Consider the following 21,636-nt stretch of genomic DNA (forward strand, 5'->3'; position numbering starts at 1 on the left):
CATATTTAAGTTACTTCTGTAAATATCTCATCACTTTGATTATTAGATAAAATTTTATAAAATTATTTCTATAAATACTTATGTCTTCACACTCTGTATTGTGTTCCTTCTTAGCTTGGTGGTTGTCTGATGAACATAGAGAGTAGATAGATAGGATGGACCAGTTTTGTAGGGGGAACAGATTTAGTTTAGTTCATGAAAGTGACCGTTTCTAATGCAAGACTGTGGGGTCAAGGGGCTGAGATGGGGTGCAAAATAATAACATCATGGGAATGAACTCAAGGCTATTGTGGAGAGAGTCTGTCATGTTTTATCCATACAGTTCTTTCCTCAATGTGAAGTATTATTAGGAGACCTGCCAACCTAACAAACTGTTGTTAAATCCACAGGAAATTAAGGAGGCTGGCAGGTGGTGGATGTAGGGATGGAGCCCGGTGGGCAGAAGCCTGGTGGTTGAGCAAGGGCCTGGAAGGAGCTGTAAATGTTAGGCTAGAGGGATGATGGTCCAGATACAGGACAGAGCTCTTGTCCCTGCACATCCCAGAGCTCAGGACATCCTGGGAAGGGAGACCATGGAAACAAATGGGAGTGGAAGCCAAAGCCCCAGAGGGAGGATGAATCTACAAGGAGGCATGCGCTACCCTATGTGGAAGCTGTATTCAGAAACTATTGAAGTCATAATTATTTCTTTTGTATACCTAAAGTTGGTGTCAAATATTCTTTTCCGTATGAAATTATGGTCTTTTAAAAAATATTGCCAATAGTGGGTAATTTCATTCAAATACATTCATAATGATGTGACTCCTCTATAATGACTTTAATATAACATAAAAGTATCTATTATCTATCTATCATCTATCTACCCTCTATCATCCATCACCTATCCACTTATCATCTATCTACTATCTAGCATTCTGATCTCTATTTGAAGTCTATTCAGCTAACTCAGCATTTATCCTCTTGGCACATGCCTTCAGGACTATGAACACATTTTCTACAATTGCTTTAGGCTCCGGATTTTTAGATTCCAATGATGTCCAGGTCAGCCAATCCATTTTCATTAATGTGGTTGTTTTAGTGCCATTAACTCCTTACCTCAGATACTGATGGTCTCTGTGCCATATCAGTGAACAGTCCCCAACTTTTCTGTGACATCTGTGCCTCCTCCCTGAGTTAACAGACCCTTGTGTTGGATGGGGATTTCTCAGGAGATGGAGACACCAGCCATGCATGGGAATCATATCTGCAGGTGACAGAAAGGTGTCCATGTCTTGGTGTCTGTGCACTTAAAGATGTCGGCACTGCTTCCAAGCTTTGCAGTTGACTGAGGAAGGAAACCCCATCAGCAGAGAACCATCAAGATCAGAAGTCTCCAGGTGTGCCCATGCTTTGCAGGTAGTTGTCAGGTGAGGTTAATACATCAGTGTGGAAACTAAAAGAAATGTGATCCTGGGAACAAGTGTCCTTTGCTTGTTATATTTACACCAGACTGGACATCAATATAGATTTTTCCTATGCAGTTATGTGAGGAATGACTGTTAAAATTGAATGTATTTAAAGACTTGATTTGGAAAGGTTTCTGGAGAAAATATGGATCCCTTCAAATATCTTTTGGACAGATAGAGTATAGTGAATTGTGATCCACTCAATTGTTCACTATCTGATCAGAAAGGTGAGGCCATCACTTGACCTGCCTCCAACACAATTCATAGACCAAGTGTTGCCTTGACCGAGGACCAACAAGCCTGTGGATCCACAAAGAGATGCCCACAGGTGGATCTGGAAGGACCAGGGGAGCCTGACTCAATTTTTGTCCACTTATAAGGACATGCTCCCTCCCACACAGGCAAACTTCTCTAGATCTAGAGTAAACTCCAATCTCAGGGTGTGGGAGCCCACAGCTCTCTCCTCAGACAAAGCTGAAGTCCCTAAGGAAGGCAGAACTGTATTCGAGAAACAGAAGAGACTGTAGGGCCTTCCTTGTGCCTGGTGAGAGGTCCCAAAGGTGAGGGTTTCAGATGTCAGATGTGGGATGATGGGAATGGTTGTGACTGCTGGTGACTGGCCCAGGCTGAGTCTCCTTGTCCCCAGGGGTCCTGTCCCAGGTGCAGCTGCAGGGGTTGTGCCCAACTGGTGAGTGCCTTGCACACTCTGCACCTCACTGGCAGCATCTTGGGGTTCTCCATCTCAACCAGTAATTTCTGGTGGAATTGGATCCACCGACCCCAGCAGAGTGGATGCAGTGGATGGTTCACATACTATCATATATTCGATATCACATACTAGGGTCCAGACCACAAGAGCCACATGTCCATCAGTTAGGCAGTTTGTTAGGCAAGAGGAAGGGGGATAAAGCAGGTGCTGGCAACCCCCTTGGAGGTTCCCCCAGGATTAACAGCCACACAATCAGAACCCCCTCTAAGGGTGAACAGGACAGGATAGGCCTAGCCACAGAGCTGGCTCAAACACCACAAAGGACTTCTGAGAGCTGAGCATGGGCCCAAAAATTGCAATTTGCCCTTAGGTTATTTAAAAGTCACGAGGGGGCATTCAGGACACCAGGGGTAACTGACATCTCCTGGGGTGCTCAGGTTACCAGGGTGAGCTGAGGACACCAGGGACGCTCAGTTCTGCATGGAGCACTCAGACCTCCAGGGGGATGCTCAGGTCTCCATGGGGCATTGAGGTCACTAGTTGCCACTCAGTTCACCTGGGGGCACTCAGGTCATCAGGAACGCACAGGACACCAGGAGCCACGTAGGTAACCTGGAGGTTCACAGGTCTCCAGGGGGCACCCAAGGTCTCAGAATTCATATCCAGAACCAGTGTTTCAGGGTCAGGTTTCCTGTGAAGCATCTTTCTCATCACGCCCTGGAAACTTCATGCTGACCAGTAAACAGCACACACTGTTTCCTAAACCATTTACAAACACAGATGTCTTCTAACATTTAGAGTGAACAGTCATATAGTAGTGCCGACCTTGACAGAGACCAAGCTTGGGGATAAATCAACTCATATACAGACCTGTGCCTCACAAGTACACGGGCCACCATTTAAACCACATGTAAGTGATTTTCAAACAGAGGAGACTGACTCATTCAAGTGATCTAAATTTAATACATTTGAGCAGCTCCTCTCTCCTTTTACTTTCCTTAAGGTTTTCCTTTGATGCCCATGAAGAGAGACCATGAGGAAAGACCCTTGTTGTCGAAACCCCACAGCATCTTCATCAACTCCGCGACTTTCTCTCAAGGATTCTCAGTATATACACGTTCCTGTGAGAGAAAAGAGTAGTTTCTACCCTTCACTCCCTTTGTTCTCCATCCAGTTCAGGAAGCCAGAGACAACCAGTGGGGAGGCACACTGAGTCAAGTCTTACAAAACGGTCAGCCTGGGGTCCATTCTACTGAAGGAGTTAAGGAATCATCCACTGGATCCACCTGTCTCTGCACCTCCTCTCCACAGAACATGAGGCCCAGACCTTCCTCACACTCAGCTGGACATGAAGTCAACTGTATGGGAGCAGATTAGGAACTCAGTTTAGTGGGTTATTTCACCGCAGTTTTCCATAGTAGCTACACGATGTTGCACTCCCATCAAGTGAATTCTAGGATTGCCTGTTCTCCACATCCTCAGCAACACTTGATATGTTCTTGTTGTGTTTGCCTTATTTTATAATAGCCTTGCTATCAGTTGTGAGGTGATATCTCAGTGGATCGGGGGTGGAATACTCTGATGATTAGTGATGATGAACACCATTCATATGCTGGATGGACATTTTTTCAACCTTAATAGTGAAATGGATATTTACATGTTTGACCCAAATTTTAATCAGGTGATGTGCTTACTGTTATGATTATAATTGTGATGTTTGCTATTGATGTTAAGGAGTCCCTCCTGTATTTTGGATATTAACTCCTTTTCAATATTTTTAATGTAATGTCTCCCATTTCATAGACTGCCTTCTCACCCTGCTACTGTTTGATTTGCCCCCTTTCTAGTTTGATGCAGTCCCCCTTGTCTGCCATGGTTCTCTGTGATTTTGCTTTTGTATCAAATAAATCTTTGTCAAGAGAATGTCATCATGTTTATCCTGTGTCTTTTCTTCGAAGGCATTTTGGGTCAGGTGTTCTGCTTAATCTTTAATCCATTTTGAGATTTGTTTGTGTTGACGTACATGTATGATGCAAGATTACGACCAAATGTCATTATTTTGCATGTGTATCTCAACACCATTTCTTAATGTTCCTTTTATTTTTGAGGGAGAGAGACAGATCATGATCAGGGGAGGCACAGGGATAGAGGCAGACACAGAATCCAGGCTCTGAGCTGTCAGCACAGAGCCTGATGTGGGGCTCAAACCCACAAATCATGACAACAATACGTGACTGGAAGTTGGATGCTTAGCTGACTGAGCCACCCAGGCGCCCCTAGTCAACACCATGTTTAAGAGACACAATCCTTTCCCCACTGTGCATTGTTGGAAATCTCATGGAGGATTTGCTGACTGCATCTTCACAATTCTACTTCTGGGCTCCGTAATGAGCTCCACTGGTCTATATGACTCATTTCATGCCAGCAGTACACTGTTGGAGTTAATGTACCTCTGCAATATATTTAGAAGGAAGAAGTGTTCTCCTTCTTCCAGGTTCTCTCCTCTTCAGGATTTTGTTTTTTACTTCCATGTGTTTTGTGGTTACATATGAATTAGTATATTTTTCAGATTCCTTTAAAAAAAAGGCATTGGTATTTTCATTGAGATAAAAAGATAAATATAAAATTAACATAAAAAGATACAACAGAGAAAAAAAGACTATCACAAATACAGAAAACAAATCACCTTCATTAAAATTTGAATTTGGAAAGATAAGTGAAATTAAAAAAAACATAGCTACCCTAGGGAAATAGGTAAGATTCAAACAAATTGCAATCGGAACTGAAAAAGGAGACATAACTGAAATAAACACATGAAAAGGATCATGAAGGAAAAACTTAGATATTTATAAGTCAACAATTAGATCACCAAGAACAAATTACACATTTTCTAGCATTATGTAATCCACCAAGACTCTTCCATGCAAAATACAAAAGGAACAAAACAAAACTTAGTAAGAAGATATCCTTAATGTAAAACCTTCACCCTCCAAAAAGAAACAAGGCGTTACTAAAATTCTACAATATTTAAAGAATAATTAATGCCAATACTTCTCAAACTATTACCAATTGCTGATGAAAAAGACCACTCCCAGATGCACTTTATGAGGACACCTTTATTCTCACAACAATGCGAGAGAAACACACCACAAGAAGGGAAACTACAGGCCAGTGTCTCAGATACACATACATGCAAAATTCCTTGATTAAGTCCAAGCCTACTGAATTCAACAGCACACTGAAAGGATCATACATGATAATCCAGTGTGATTCATCCCTGAAATGCAAGTATCCTTCCACATACACAAATACAAAAATGTGATGTCCTCCATTAACAGAGGGAATGATTGAATCAAAGCCATCCTTAATTTGTTCATAAAATCATTAGACACAGTTTTTTCATGAACAAAAAACACATGTTCATCATTTAAAAATAACTCAATTAAAAAGGAGAAGGAAATTACCTCCACATGATCATGGCCACTATGAGAGCCCACACCTGACAGCATATTGAACAGAAAATACTAAAACCATTACTGCCACATCAGGAGCCAGGCAATGATGGTCATCCCCAATAGAAGTATTCCACATGATAACGTGAAGAATAACTATGCTGCCTCAAACCATGTCATTGTGTCACAGTCCTTATTTGGATTAAAGTCACGGGAGAAACAGCCAGTCCAAGGACACTCAGACCCTCCTTTGTCTCTTGACAGCAGGATATAAATCTCCCTCGGGAAACTCCCTTCCCTGTACCAGGAGGGGAGAACCATCCTTAGCACCAGAATAAGGAACTCAGGGACAAGAAGGTTGTGCAAACAAACCTAGTTACTTGACTAATTAAATACCCGAAAACCACACCTTTGCCTTGACTCTTACCGAATCCAATGTTTTGTTGTCTGAAAGTCACAAGTGCCACCTGCTTTGTTCTCTCTCTGCGTGTCATCTTATGAGGAAGCCCAGGCACTTGCAAAATGAAATTTATTCTCCCCTTTAGATCAGTCTTATGTCAATTGAATCCTTAGGGTGAAAGCCCAGGAGAAAAGAAGGAAAAAGCATTCTTCACCTACAACTGGAAGAAGTACCCACAAACTTTGGCAATAGAAAGAAATAAAAGACATTTAAATCAGTAAGGAGGAAGGAAAATTATTTGTTTGCAGATGACATGATCTTAAACATAACAAAACCCTAGAGATACCACAAAAAATATTAGAACCAGTTTTTTAAAATGAGGAAAAGAGCAGGATGCACAATGAGCACAATGACCAAAGAAAATAAATAAAAATAAACCACCTATGATTCTACACACCAGCATGGAAATACATGCAAAACAAATAACAAAATTATACAATTGAAAAAGGAACAGAATAAAGTACTTGGGATTAAATTTCATAAAGTATGTAAAATAATTCTAGTGCGAAAATGACCTTTGTTGATGAAAGACATGTAAAAATGCACAAGTTCCGCAAATATACCTGTGCTCACTGATAAGAATTATTCATATTGTCACAGCACCATCCACACAAACTAATGTAGAAATGCATCCCAAACCTGCCATTCACTTTTAAAGAATCAAATCTAAGTCTGCAGTGTGATATATATGCAAGAGGACATGCAAATAGGGCCCTCTCTGTGCTGATAAAACCAGCCCATCACAACCGTGCAGCTGGGAGAGGAGCCCCAGCTCCAGGGGTCCCAGGTGTTCACATTCTGTGATCAGGACAGAACACAGACACCTCATCATGGAGTATGTGCTTGGCTTGGTTTACCTTGTTGCATTTTTAAAAGGTAATTCATGGTGAATGAGAGACACTGAGTATGTGAGTGGATATGAGTGAGAACAGTGGATGTGTGACAGTCTCCTGACCAAGATGTCTTGCGTCTGCAGGTGTCCAGTGTGACGTGCAGCTGGTGGAGTCTGGGGGAGACCTGGTGAAGCCTGGGGGGACCCTGAGACTCACCGGTGAGGCCTCTGGATTCACCTTCAGTAGTTCCAGCATGAACTGGGTCCGCCAGGCTCCAGGGAAGGGGCTGCAGTGGGTCGCATATATTAGTAGTAGTGGAGGTAGCACAAGCTACGCAGACTCCGTGAAGGGCCGATTCACCATCTCCAGAGACAACGCCAAGAACACGCTGTATCTGCAGATGAACAGCCTGAAGTCTGACGACACGGCCACATATTACTGTGCAAGGAACAGGGTGAGGGGACCTCGCTGGGAGCTCACACGCAAACCTCCCTGCGGGAGGGGATCAGCACCACCAGGGGGCGCACACTATGCACAATTCTGTTTTGTGTTGCCAGGAGCAGGTGCAGATGGAGGTTACAGGCAGGTTTCCTGTCAGGGTCTGGGGCTTCCTCTCCACACAGCAGTTTCCCCAGGGAGCCTCTCTGGACACAGGATTCTGTGCTTACCTATTAACTCTCTGAATTAGATACCTGTTGTCATAGGAAAACTGCACTAACATGCACAAAAGACACAGTTGTTTGCATTGCTTACTCCTGTCCCTCAACATGAGTGAATTACAGATTTCCTGAGGCACAATAGCTGAACATTTACATGAGTCCCAGATGCACTCCCTGTGCAGCCAGGACCACAAGCTTCCACAGCTCCCCATTAACTTCACCCAGCGCTTGTCCCAATCAAACAACGTGACACTCCCTCCTGGCACTTGCTACTCAGGACGTTAAATGAGCTACAGCTTTATTCAATTCCTCTAAACAAGAGATAAATCATCTCCATGTATTAGTCTGGATTCTCCTGAGGAACAGAACCCAAAGCACATTGGTTTGCATGTCGAAAGAGGTTGGGAATTCCCATGATCTACTGTCACAACCTGGAGACCCAGGAAAACCAGTGGTGTAATATGTCTGATTCTGAACTAGGGTCTAGTCTCAGAACGTAGATATCTGATGATATAACTCTCATTACAAGGGCCAGAGGGGACCACTGTTCAATTCAAACAAGCACATGGGAGGTAAAAATGAGGGAATTCTTTCTCCCTCTGCATCAGATTCTATTCAGAACCTTAAAGGAATGGGTGATGCCCAGACAGAAACCATGGAGGGAGATGCCAGTCTCTTCTGGAAACACATCACAGACATCCACAGAAACAGTGGTGAAACTGGGCACCAATGACTCAGTCAAGATAACCCATAAAGTTAATCATGACAAGTCAACTTCCTGTAAACGTGGAGCTCAAAGACGGAAGACTTCAATTTAAATTAAAAATAAAAGAAGAAAATTAAATACATACATATATGAACTATTGGGACTACCTCAAAATAGCACGCTTCTGCACAGTGATGGAAACAATCAACAAAACTAAAAGGCAACCTATGGAATGGAAGAAGATATTTGTAAATGAAATATCCTCAGGGTTACTATTCAAACTATGCAAATGTTTTTAAATTATTTTCACATTATCAGTAGAGAGTGTGTCCATGCCGTTCAGCATACTGTCATGTGAGAAGCAAAATTCGTGTCTTCCACTTTGGTTTTGAGTTAGGATCTCACTGAACATGAGACCAACACTCTTCACAAAACTTGAACCATACAGTACAGTATTGTTAATTACAGGGGTAATGTTGTGGAGACCCCTCTAGAACTTAATCATCTTGCATAACAGAAAATCATAGCCCTTGAGGTCTACTCCTCATTGCCCCACCCTGCCAGCCCCTGACAACTGCCATTCCACTCTCCATTGTATTGTTATCAAATCCCAAATTCAGCTGAGTATTTCTGGAAAGGTCAATGTTCAAAGTTTTAGTTTTGGTGGGAAAAGAAGTTGAGCTTTATTTAGGAGGCCAGCCACCCGGAGAAAAGGCAGACTCTTCTCCAAAAGCCAACTCTGAGGGTTTCTGCACAACCCAGAGGATTTAAAGGGCTAGACGGTACCTAAACAAGGGAGTTCCAAGGTGGATACCATTTTCAATCATGTGCAGCCTCCATGGTGCAAGCTGCCAACGTAACCTCAACTCCCCTGCATCTATCTCCCCCTGAGGAGAGAAACTCACAGGCATGGAAGAAGAGTGCCAGAGGCCAGGAAAGAACCACAATAAGGGATTAGAGGGGAAATCCCCTGGGGCTCACACATGTTCAGCAGTACTTTCTGTTCTCACCAGACGGCATAAGAAAAAACTAAAATACAACCTTGTACTTCACCAATCATGACACAGAATACTGGGAAATGTTTCCTCAGTAAACTCAGAGGAAGCTTCAAAGCAACAACCAAAAGGATCAAATGGCTTGCAAACTAAGAGCCAACCAGAATAAGACACGTAAAATTACAAAGCGATGTTTTTCAATACGTACAAAGGTAAAATTGACAGTCTACCTCCATATCGCATGGAATTAGGAAGCATTGGTCTCCATAATGAGGAAAAGCAGTCATCCAGAGAAAGTGACCCAGCAGTACCACAGGACATGGAATTGGTAGAGAAGTTCAGTGTGTTATAATTGCATATCCCGTATCCAAATAGAAGGAGAAAAGATGGAATGTGTTGAATAGAGCCGTGTTTCTGGGTCCAAGTCCCTACCCATGTCCATGTGAGTACTGTTGACCATGGCCCACCTGACTCTCCACATCCACCCCAGGTGAACTGATGAGCAGGGCCACCCAATGCCACACCCTGTGACTGTTACCTAACCCCACAGGTGGCCCCAAGGTGTAGGGTGCTGGCCACCCAGTACAGCCCTCTGTTCTGTCTGATGGTCTAGATCTGGCTTTGCTGAGGATCCTCCATTTATCCATTCTCACTGGCAGATGTCTCTGAGCAGGGGCATGAGGCTGGCAGAGGACCAGGTCACCCTGAGGACACCCCGCTTGCTGTTTGCGCTCTGGGCAGTGCTGGCTCCTGTCCAAGGTTCTCAAGGTCGTCCGTCATGGCGCTACATCTCTTCTGAGGTGGTAATTCCCAAGAAGGAGTTGCACCATGGCAAGGGCGTTCAGATGCCTGGCTGGCTGTCCTATAGCCTGCATTTTGGGGGCAAGAGCCATGTTATCCACATGAGGCACAAGAAACTCTTTTGGTCCAGACATTTGCTGATGATGACTCAGGATGATCAGGGAGCCTTGCAGATGGACTACCCCTTCATCCCTCCAGACTGTTACTACCTCGGCTACCTGGAGGAGATTCCTCTTTCCATGGTCACCATGGACACGTGCTATGGAGGCCTTGAAGGTATCATGAAGTTGGATGACCTTGCCTATGAAATCAGACCCCTCAGTGATTCCCAACGGTTTGAACACGTTGTTTCTCAGATAGTGGCAGACACCAATGCAACGGGACCTACTTATAACCTGGGATATAAGGGGGATAGGAACCCCCTGTTCTCTCAAGCAAATATCAGTGCAGCCCCCAGGATCTCTAGTAAGTTGTATTCATCCCATCATGGAATTTTGAAAGGACTTGTTCTCGGTTCCAAAACAATGTATAGTGTGTTCAACAACGTGTCAAAACGTGCCCGATTCCTCATAAGGCTTGTTAGTTTGACTGACTCAATGCTTCAAGGTATTGATGTAAGGCACTGTATTTCCTCCATGGTCATTTATAATCTGGAAGATCCAGTTGTCTTGAACAATTTTCAGGTGCCAGGGAGTCCGATTCATATCTACCTTCAAAGACACTTGTTTGTTGCTTTTAAACCACATACAGCTTTACTTATGAACAAAGATGCACCCCATGAACTTCAGTTTCAGCCAGCCACATATGCGGTATGCGGATCAAAATCCATCATCTCGCTTGCTTCTCTAGGCAGACATTTTTTATTGTTGTCTGTGTTAGTAGCCCAAAAAATTGCAAAATCTGTTGGTATTTTTTATGACAATCAGTTTTGTGCATGCCAGAGGCGGTCTACCTGCATTATGAATCAATACCCTATTATGACAGATTCTTTCAGTAACTGTTCCTTCATTCATATGCAGCATGTAGTGGTGACTAATTTTTGTGAGTGCATATTTGACTCAGGACTTTCCTGTTTCAATAAAAGCCTGACTCACGATCGTTGTGGAAACTATGTAGTGGAGCCAGGTGAGCAGTGTGACTGTGGCTCCTTCAAGCAGTGCTACAACAATCCCTGCTGTACGAGTGATTGTATTCTAACCCCTGGCAGCAAATGTAATACAGGCAGATGCTGTACAAACTGCACCTATTCCGATGCTGGGACACTCTGCAGGCCAATCCAAACTATATGTGATCTTCCAGAATACTGCCGTGGGGTGTCCGTGGAGTGCCCTGATGACTTCGATATGCAAGATGGAACCCCGTGCACTGAAGAGGGCTACTGCTATCATGGAAACTGCACTGACCGCACTATGCACTGCCAAGAAATCTTTGGCAGAAATGCTGTGAAGGGTGAAAATGTCTGCTATACCATAAATCAAAAAGGCAGCCGATATGGACACTGCAGAAGAGAACCAGGGGTATTCAAATCTAAACCCTGTTCCCCCACAGACATGCAGTGTGGAAGGCTGCAGTGTAGTAACGTCACCCATCTCCCTCAGCTGCAAGAGCATGTTGGATTTCACCAGTCTGAGATCTCAGGGTTCTGGTGTTTTGGGCTGGAATCGCATCGTAGCACAGGAACAACCGATATTGGTCATGTGAGAACCGGTACCCCCTGTGCTCCTGGAAAGTTCTGTCAGGATACCTACTGCAATGGCAGTGTGGCTCAGCTGAACTATGACTGTATCCCGGAGAAATGCAGTCACAGAGGGATATGCAACAATAACAGGAACTGCCATTGCCACGTAGGCTGGGATCCTCTGTGGTGCACTGGACGAGGCACTGGTGGGAGCACAGACAGTGGACCCCCTCCAAGAAGAATGCGGTCAGACAGGCAAAGTCGTGAATCCGTGCAATATCTCAGAGAGATCTTTGCTAGAATCTATGTCTTAATTGCTGCATTCCTCTTTGGTGTTGCCAGAAATGTCAGAACTATCAACAGACAGAAAGTTACGCAAGAGACTGTTGATCAAGACAATGCATAATTCAGCCTCCAGACCCCTAAACAACTATAGACAGTCCATGTGGCTCATCTGTGAAAATACAGTAATGAGGCGGCACAGCTAACATCCACGTTTCCAGGGGTCTGCGGGAGACACAGGGGTCCACAGGCACATCATGTACCTGATACCAGGTCTCTGATGCGTCACTGAGCAGAACTCTGAAATAAAACTTGAAAACTGCATGCTTGTGGCCTCTATGTATTTTTGTAAGCCTGTAAGAGCCCAAACGGTGCCTAAGACTCTGTGCAGAAGACCTGAGTCAGCAGCTGTGTCTTGGGCTGAGGTTTCTGGTTCCAGAAATAAGAGAAGTTGCCACAAGGTCCTTTAGGGACAAATGCATGAATTTTCTCCAAAACTGTGCTCTTGCACACTGAGCTTTGTCTCATTCTTCAGGTGACCTCTCATTTCCTGGTCCCAGTATGGGTTCAGGGTGATGGAGGGCTACCACCCACCCATACTGCCTGTCCCACACTGGGGTGTCTGTGGGCTGTCAGGGAAAGGGACATGTATTGGATCCCAGCCAGTGCAAGCTGTGCCTTCCTGGAAAGCAAATTTCCGAGTGTGGGAGACTGAGACTATGAGGCTGAAAGTAGCCCCCAGTGAAATCAATCAGAAAGGTAGGCACAAGTGCCTATGGATGTCTTGGCATTCCGAGGGAGCCCGATGAATATGAACCCCTCTTCTCCTTCTTTTCTCTATTTTTCAGTGAGTTCATCCGTAGACGAGGGTCTGCCTAGGATTTCCACTTTGGTTCTCCCAAGAACCTTCTAGAAATCCTGCAGAGTTGAGCCTGTGGAAAGTTAGGGACCCTTTTTCTAAATATGTTTTACTACTTTTACAGTTGTCTAGAATATATTTTAAATCATAATAGTGATATTAAAGTCTGTTTATTTTCTTCTGAATTGAAAATATACAACTTTTTAATAGTAATTGATTAGGAAATTTTCAGAACTAAATAGTAACTGTTTCAGAAATTAATTTGGAATAAGAATTTATCCCATAATTCACCAATAGATGTAAAACACATGAAGCACATAACAGGATTTTCACTTCAGTTCATACCTAGAATCCTTTTGTTTGTGCAGATAGTCTTGTAAGTCATACCAATGTGTCCCCATTCATGCACTTTGTCTCAAAGACACATGGTTACTCAAAGTATTAGACTGCCATGTGTACACATATTCTCCACGTTCCAGGGCAAACAGGTAATCATACTTTCCCAGCACCTCCTGAAATTCCCGTGCAGCCACACTGCATGTTCCCAGCAAGAATGCGTCCAGGAATGTTTGGGAAGGAGGGCCAAACAGGTGCCCCAGCCACCTGCTCAGTAAACTACAGAAGGATGCTAAGTGAACTGTGGAGTAACATCAGCCCTTCTGTCTGTTTGGACACACGTGTTACAGATGCAGACCTATTCAGTTAACACCATACATGTGCTGGAAACGTGAGTTTACCTTCAGGATCAAGTAAGAATGGGTCCTGTGGAGGATCTAGCACCCACAGGCCACACCCACTAATTGATGGGAGTCTATACACCAGCACACAGCAATGTGGGCTTCAAGTATAGTGCTGGGTCTGAGCTGACAAGCAGAATGTCGCTGAACCTAGAGCCTAGAAAGGTGAAGGGGAGGAAGAAATTCTCCACCAAATGTTCTTGTGGACCAAGAACTAAGTTCACATGACCTGGATGAACAGGGGAAAGAAACCAAAGTTCATTGTGTGTGCACAGAGGTCCCCCTAGATACACATTAACTGGATCAGAGAAGTGAGGGCCCCCTAAACTGACATTAATGAGCTAAGCAAAGTGAGTGCCCCCTAGAGTAATATTAACTAGATAAGTGAACTGTAGTGTGCCCCCTAGATTTACTAACTAGATAAAGTGAGTGCCCCCTCAGATATACACAAATCAGATAAGCTAAGCAAGTGCCCATTAGATTTGTATTGACTACATAAGTGAAGGGTAGCGTGCTCCCTAGATTTACATTAACTAGATAAGCTAAGTGAGTGTCCCCTAAATTTACATTAACTGGATAAGCAAGGTGAGTGCCCCTTAGATTTATATTACTTAGGTAAGTGAAGTGTAGCTTGCCCCCTACATATACATTAACTCCATAAACTGAGTGCCCCCTAGATTTGCATTAACCAAATAAGCAAAGTGGAGTACCCCCTAGATACCCATTAACTAGACTGGTAAAATGACTCCCCTCTAGATTTATGATAACAAGAGAAGCAAAGTGAGTGCCCCCTAGATGAATAACTAGATAAGTGAAGTTAGTGACCCCTAGATTTACATAACTAGATAAGCAAAGTTTAACCTGCCTCCTAGATTTATATTAACTACAAGAGTGAAGTGAGTGCCACCTACATATACATTAACTCCATAATGGAAGTGAGTGCCCCCTATATATACATGAAGGAGGTAAGTGAGGTGAGTGCCCCTAGAATTATATTAACTAGATAAGGAAGAGCGTGCCCATAGATATACATATACTGGATAAGCAAAGTGAGGTTTCCCTAGATTTACATTAACTATCTAGGTGAAGTGTAGCTTGCCCCTAGATTTACATTCACTACATAAGCACAGTGAGTGTGTCCCCTAGATTGACATTAACTAGATGTGGGAAGTGTAGCTTGCTCCCGAGATTTGCATTTACTAGAAAAGCAAAGTGAGTGCCCCCTAAACATAATTAACCAGATAATTAAAGTGAGTTCCCCCTATGCTGACATTAACTAGATAAGCAAATTGAATGCGCCCTAGATATACATTAATTAGATAAGCAAAGTGTGCTTACCTAATGTGTCCCATAGATTTTCATTAACAAGACAAGGAAATGAGTGCCCCCTAGATTTACATTAACTAGATAAGTGAAACGATTGCCCCAGAAATTCACATTAACTAGGTGAGTTAAATGAGTGCCCACTACATAAAAATTTACTGGATAAGTGAATGATCCCTAGATTTACATTAACTAAATAAGGGAACTGAGTGCCCCCTAGATTTACATTAACTAGATAATCACAGTGAGTTCCCCTAAATGTATTTCAACTAAATCAGCGCAGTGCCCCCTAGATTTATATTAACTAGTTGCACTAGATCAATATTAACTAAATAAGTGAACTTTAGTGTTCCCACTAGACTTACGTTAACTACATAAGGGAACTGAGTGTCCCCTAGATTTACATTAAATTGATAAGCAAAGCGAGTGCCCCCTAGGTCTATATTAACTAGATAAGGGTGATGAGTGCTCCCTAGATATACGTTAACGAGATAAGGGAAGTTAGTGACTCCTAGATAGACATTAACCACACAAGCAAAGCATTGCCTGCTGTTTTCAGCAAAGCCAGAAAGCAGTGTTCTGCTTTGCGATGTGTTCCCTGTAATGTCCTACACCAGGACATACCTATTTGATTTCCCACATGTCTGACTTACTTCACTTATCCTGATGCCCTCAGGATCCACCCATGTTGTCGCAAAGGGCAAGTTTTCCTTCTTTCTTATGGACGAATCATAGAATTCCACTGTACATACAGGCCACACTTCTTTTTACCCATTCTTCTGTCTGCGGACACATAGGGTGTTTTGGTTCTTGTAAATAATGCTACAATGCACAAGGGTGGGGGGAATGAAGATATCATTTAAAGTTAGAGTTTTCACTTTCTTTGGAAAGTTGGACTTCCACAAAGACTCCAGTCCCTGTGTGATCAACTGAGACTGTTTCCCAGAACCTCGGCGACCACAGACAAGAAAGGTGGAGCAGGTTCAGGGGTCACTGTAGAGTCCATAGCCACACTCAGGTATGTTCACCTATGCATGTGTACGGAAGACTCTTCATGGGTCCATTGGCATATGGAGCTGGATCCCACAGGGCCCAAAAATGCACACTTGTTTGTGGATGGATGCCAAGTTTTGGATGGGTGTGAGAGACAACACAGGGTCATCTTAGGCTGCTATGAGGCTGACATTACCCCTCTACTACACTTCCAATTCTTTTGTGAGATTCAAAAGACAAAAGCATCAAGTGTGACTATAAATCAATGCTCATGGGTACACAATACATACAGATGTGACCTGTGACATCAGTAGAGCGGGGAGTGGTGTGGAGCCGTTAAAGTGTACTTGTCCATGGGATTGAATTTAAGTAGATATCAGTTGACAATAGACTGTTACGGCTTTAGAGTCTTTTGTGTAAGGGCATGGTAAACCCAAAGGATCTATCTAAAGAATGTGCACAAAAGGAACAAAGAAGAAAATGAAAATGTGTCACTGCAAAATATCAACTAAGCACAAAGGAAGCCATTCATATGGGAAATGGAGTACAAAAGCTGTGAGATGTAGAAAGAAAACACAGATCTTATGTTATGTTCCAATCACAACATGGAAAAGTGTTCACCATTCTTGTTTTGTTTTGTTTTGTTTTGTTTTGTTTTGTTTTGTTTTGTTTTACATCCCACATTGCTCATGATCTATCCCCTGGCCATAATGCCTTTAATTTTCTTCAAAAATGCCACGATCTCTACTTAGCACCAGTGTCCTAACGCCTGTTGTTATGGCTGTTGTTTCTATGAGTGTACAGAATCACATGAAATTATTCCCACCAACACAAACACATGCACACTTGTATGAAATCTTCTCTGTGCATAAACATCTTTAGGGTTAATATCACATATTGTATGATTTGCAGTCATTTCCATGCATAGTTAAATTATTACTAGACAAATGTGTATAGGAATGTCTTCTAGGAATACCTTTTTTTTTTTTGGCCCCAGATTTATTGAGAGATAATCGACATATAACATTATGTAAGGTTAAGGTGTACAATGTGATGCCTTGATACATGTATATAATGCGAAATGTTTACCAAGTTGAAGTTAGTCAGTACATTCTTCAGCTAATTATGGTAAGAACATAAAGCAACTTTCAATATACAATATGTATATTAATTATTGTCATCTTTCTATACATTAGACCCATGGAAGCTTTTTGTCTATCTTCTAACTGGAAGTTTGGACACACTGAGCAATGCCCCCCCCCCCATTTTCCCTGCCCCTCAGTCCCTGGAACCCACCATTGCACACTCTGTTTCTGTGAATTTGATGTTTCTAGACTCCACATGTAAGTGTGATCATACAGAATGTGTCTTTCTGTGTCTGACTAATTTAACTTAGCATAATGTCTTCAAGCTTCATCCATGTAGTCACAAATGGCACGATTAACTTTTATATGGATGAAATCTATCATCTATCTATCTATCTATCTATCTATCTATCTATCTGTCTATCTATCATCTCTGTATCCATCCATCTATCTATCTAATCTCACATCTTCTTTATCTATTAATCCCTTGATGAGCAGTTAGGTCTTTTCAGTGTCTCAGCTATGGAGAATAATACTGCAATGAACATGGGGTGCACATATCTCTGATGTAGTGACTTCATCCCCTGTATATATCACTCAGAAATGGGATCGCTGGGCACAACCATACTTTGTTTCTAATTTTTTGAGAATTCTCCATACTGCTTTCAGTAGTAACCTCACCAGTTTACATTCCTAGGGACAATGTACCAGGTTTGCTTATTTCCACATGCTCACAAGCATTTGTTATCTCTTGTCTGATGGTAACAGCCATAATAACAGGTGTGAAGTGTTATGGGATTGTGGCTTTGATTTGCATGTCTCTGGTGATGAGTGATGTTGAGCACCTTTTAATGCACTTGCTGGACGTTTGTACATGGACTTTGGAAACATGCCCTTTCAAGTCCTCTACTCCCCAATTTTTTTAAAAATTGGGTTGCTTGTTATAATATTCAGCAAAATAAGCTTTTTTAAAATTTTGGATATGAACCTCATATCACACGTTTTACAATTTTTTTTCCATCCCTGTAAAATGTCTTTTCCTTTGGCGAATGTTTCTTTTCCTAAGCAGAAGATTTTTAGTTTGATGTGTTCTCACTCACTGATTTTTGTCTTCATTGACTGTGCATTGGGAGTCATATCCAAAACATCATTTCCAAGGCCAAGGTCAAGGAGATTTTTGCCCATGTAGTTTTTAGGTGTGTTATGGTATCCCTATCTGGTTTTTGTGTAAAAGGAAGGCGGGCATTTTAAAACTAGTGGGGACATTCACTCTTCCTCTCAACTTGGGCACTAGCAGACAGCCCCTTTGTATCTCCAGCTGAGGAGGGAACCACAGTCTCCTGGAAGTAGCATAGCAGGAGACTTCCAGAAGCCAGGAAAGAATCACAATAGAGGATTAGAGGGAAAAAAATCCTGGGGCTCACACGTGGTCAGCAGTAGTTTCACTTCTCCCCAGCTGGAATAAGAAAATACTAAATAACAACCTTGTACTTCACCAATCAGGACACAGATACTGGGAAATGTTTCCTCAGTAAACTCAGAGGAAGCTTCAAAGTAACAACCAAAAGGATCAAATGGCTTGCAAAATAATAGCCAACCAGAATAAGACATGTAAAATTACAAAGCAATGTTTTTCAACACGTACACAGGTAAAATTGACATCTACCTCCACATCCCAAGGAAGTAGGAAGCAGTGGTCTCCATAATGAGGAAAAGTAGTCATCCATAGAAAGTGAACCGGCAGTACCACAGGACATGGAAGTGGTAGGGAAGTTCAGGGTGTTAAAATTGTATAATCTGTATTTAAGTAGCTACAGGAAAGATGGAATGTGTTGAATAGAGCCATGTCTCTGGGTCCAAGTCCCTACTATGTCCATGTGAGTATGCTTGGACAGGGCCCACCTGCCTCTGCCACGTGTGCCCCAGCTAAACTGATGTGCAGGGTCACCCAATGCCACACCCTGTGACTGTTACCTAACCCCACAGGTGGTCCCCAGGTGTAAGGTGCTGACTGCCCAGCACAGCCCTCTGTTCTGTCAGATGGTCTAGATCTGGCTTTGCTGAGGATCCTCCATTTATCCATTATCACTGGCAGATGTCCCTGAGCACAGGCATGAGGCTGGCAGAGGGCCAGGTCACCCTAAGTGCGTCCCTCTTGCTGTTTGCATCCTGGACATTGCTGGCTCCTGTCCAAGGTTCTCAAGATCATGCCTCATGGCGCTACATCTCCTCTGAGGTGGTATTTCCCAAGAAGGAGCTGAACCACAGCAAGGGTGTTCAGATGCCTCCCTGGCTGTCCTATAGCCTGCGTTTGGGGGGCAAGAGACAAAACTTCATTTTACTTTCAATTTCTATTAAAAATATTCCTATTTGGGGAGAGAGGGGAAGATGGAGGCTTAGGAGAACATCTTATCATGCTGATCGCTTAGATTCCACCCACATCTGCCTAAATAACCCAGAAAACTTCCAGAAGACTAGCAGAATGGACTCTCCAGAGCCAAGCACACACAAGAAGCCTACGGAAAACGGTAGGAAGGGCAGAGAGGTGCTGCATGCTATACAGACGGGAGGGAGGGAGCCAGGGCAGTGGAGGGGGAGACAGCCCGGCAAGGCACAACCCCCAAAGTCTGGCTTGCAAAAGCGGAGGGGCCGGACTCTGTGAGTTCTGACTGCCAGCAGGGCTTAACATCTGGGATGCTAACAGTCAACAGCTCTGCTCTCAGAGAGTGGGTAGAGTAAGAGGACACCTGGAGGCAGAGTTGATGAGTCCCGGAAGACAGAGCTCAGCTCAGCAGGAACAAAGGCAGTGGCCAGCACCATCACCCTCTCCCATCCCCCAGCCAAAATCCCAAAGGGAACCAGTTCCTGTCACCAAACTTGCTTGCATCACGCAAACACCCAACACTGTGCTTCTGTGGATCCATCCCTCCGAAGGGTCTGCCTCCCTCCTGGTGCTTCAGGGCCCCTACCACAGGGGACCACTGATGGCAAAGCGAGCTAAGCCTACCCCTCCCGCCACTGTGCACCTTGCGGATCCACCCAGGTTAATATGCCAGATCCTATCGAAGCAGCACCCCAAGCCTGGAAGTGTGCAAGCAGCACAGACAGGGGCCACACCACTCCACAGTGAATCTTCCCCCTGGGAGAGGGTAAGATAAGGTACCCACCAGTGTGACTGTGGCCCCAGCGGTGGGCTGGAGGCAGATATTGGGTCTGACTGCAGCCCTGCCCACCAACACAAGTTACACCAGACGGCACAGGGGAAGTGCCCTGCAGTTTGGAGCCACCACAGGGACTACCAAAAACGATGAAAGGGAAGAACTCGCCTCAAAAGAAACTCCAGGAAGTAGCGACACCTAACGAATTGATCAAAAACGATTTAAGCTCTATAACACAACAAGAATTTAGAATAATAGTCATCAAAGTAATCACTGGGCTTGAAAAAGGCACAGAAGAAAGCAGAGAATCTATTACTACAGATCAAGGGACTAAGAAATAGTCATGAGGAGCTAAAAAAATACTATAAATGAGGTGCAAAATAAAATGGAGGTGGCCGTAGCATGGACTCAGAGGCAGGGGAGAGAATAGGTGAATTAGAGGATAAAATTATGGAAAAAAAGGAAGCTGAGAACAAGAGAGATAAAAAAAATCCAGGAGTATGAGGGGAGAATTAGAGAACTAACTGATGCAATCAAATGGAACAATACCTGTATCATAGGAATTCCAGAAGAGGAAGAGAGAGAGAGAAAGGGGCTGAAGGTGTACTTGAACAAATCATAGCTGAGAACTTCCCTGATCTGGGGAAGGAAAAAGGCATTTAAATCCAAGAGGCACAGAGAACTCCCTTCAGATGTAACTTGAATCGATCTTCTGCACGATACATCATAATGAAGCTGGCAAAATACAAGGATAAAGAGAAAATTCTGAAAGCATCTAGAGATAAACATGCTCTAACTTACAAAGTGAGATCCATAAGAGTAGTGGCAGACCTATCTACTGAACCTTGGCAGGCCAGAGAGGAATGGCAGGAAATCTTCCATGTGAGGAACAGAAATGCAGCCAAGAATCCTTTATCCAGCAAGTCCGTCACTCAGAATAGGAAAGATAAAGGTCTTCCCAAACAAACAAAAATGGAAGGAAATCATCACCACTAAACCAGCCCTACAAGAGATCCTAAGGGGGATTCTGTAAGTGAAATGTTGCAAGGACCACAAAGTACCAGAGACATCACTACAAGCATGAAACCTACAGATATCCCAATGACTCTAAACCCATAACTTTCGATAAGACTGAATGTAAATGGACTAAATGCTCCAACCAAAAGACATAGGGTATCAGAATGGATAAAAAAACAAGACCCATCTATTTGCTGTCTACAAGAGACTCATTTTAGACCTGAGGACACCTTCAGATTGAAAGTGAGGGGATGGATAGCTATCATGCTACTGGAAGTCAAAAGAAAGCTGGAGTAGCCATACGTATATCAGACAAACTAGACGTTAAATTAAAGGCTGTAACAAGAGGTGAACAAGGGCATTATCTAATAATTACAGGGTCTATCCATCAGGAAGAGCTAACAATTATAAATGTCTATGCACCGAATATGGTAGCACCGAAAT

General features: G+C 43.3%; 1 protein-coding gene and 1 pseudogene across 1 annotated transcript; both read left to right on the forward strand.

Moving 5' to 3' along the window:
- Nucleotides 1–6,896: 6,896 nt before the first annotated feature.
- Nucleotides 6,897–7,582, forward strand: LOC147579595 (immunoglobulin heavy variable 3-23 pseudogene; annotated as a pseudogene).
- A 2,354-nt stretch (nucleotides 7,583–9,936) lies between these two features.
- LOC147579596 (disintegrin and metalloproteinase domain-containing protein 21-like) lies at nucleotides 9,937–12,254 on the forward strand. The gene has a single exon (XM_086708441.1). The coding sequence runs from the start codon at nucleotides 9,937–9,939 to the stop codon at nucleotides 12,142–12,144; it is 2,208 nt and encodes a 735-aa protein (XP_086564567.1). The 3' UTR covers nucleotides 12,145–12,254.
- Nucleotides 12,255–21,636: the final 9,382 nt, after the last annotated feature.

This window comes from Puma concolor, chromosome B3 (assembly GCF_028749965.1).
Source record: "Puma concolor isolate L17-30 chromosome B3, mPumCon1.1.hap2, whole genome shotgun sequence".
Taxonomy (NCBI): Eukaryota; Metazoa; Chordata; class Mammalia; order Carnivora; family Felidae; genus Puma; species Puma concolor.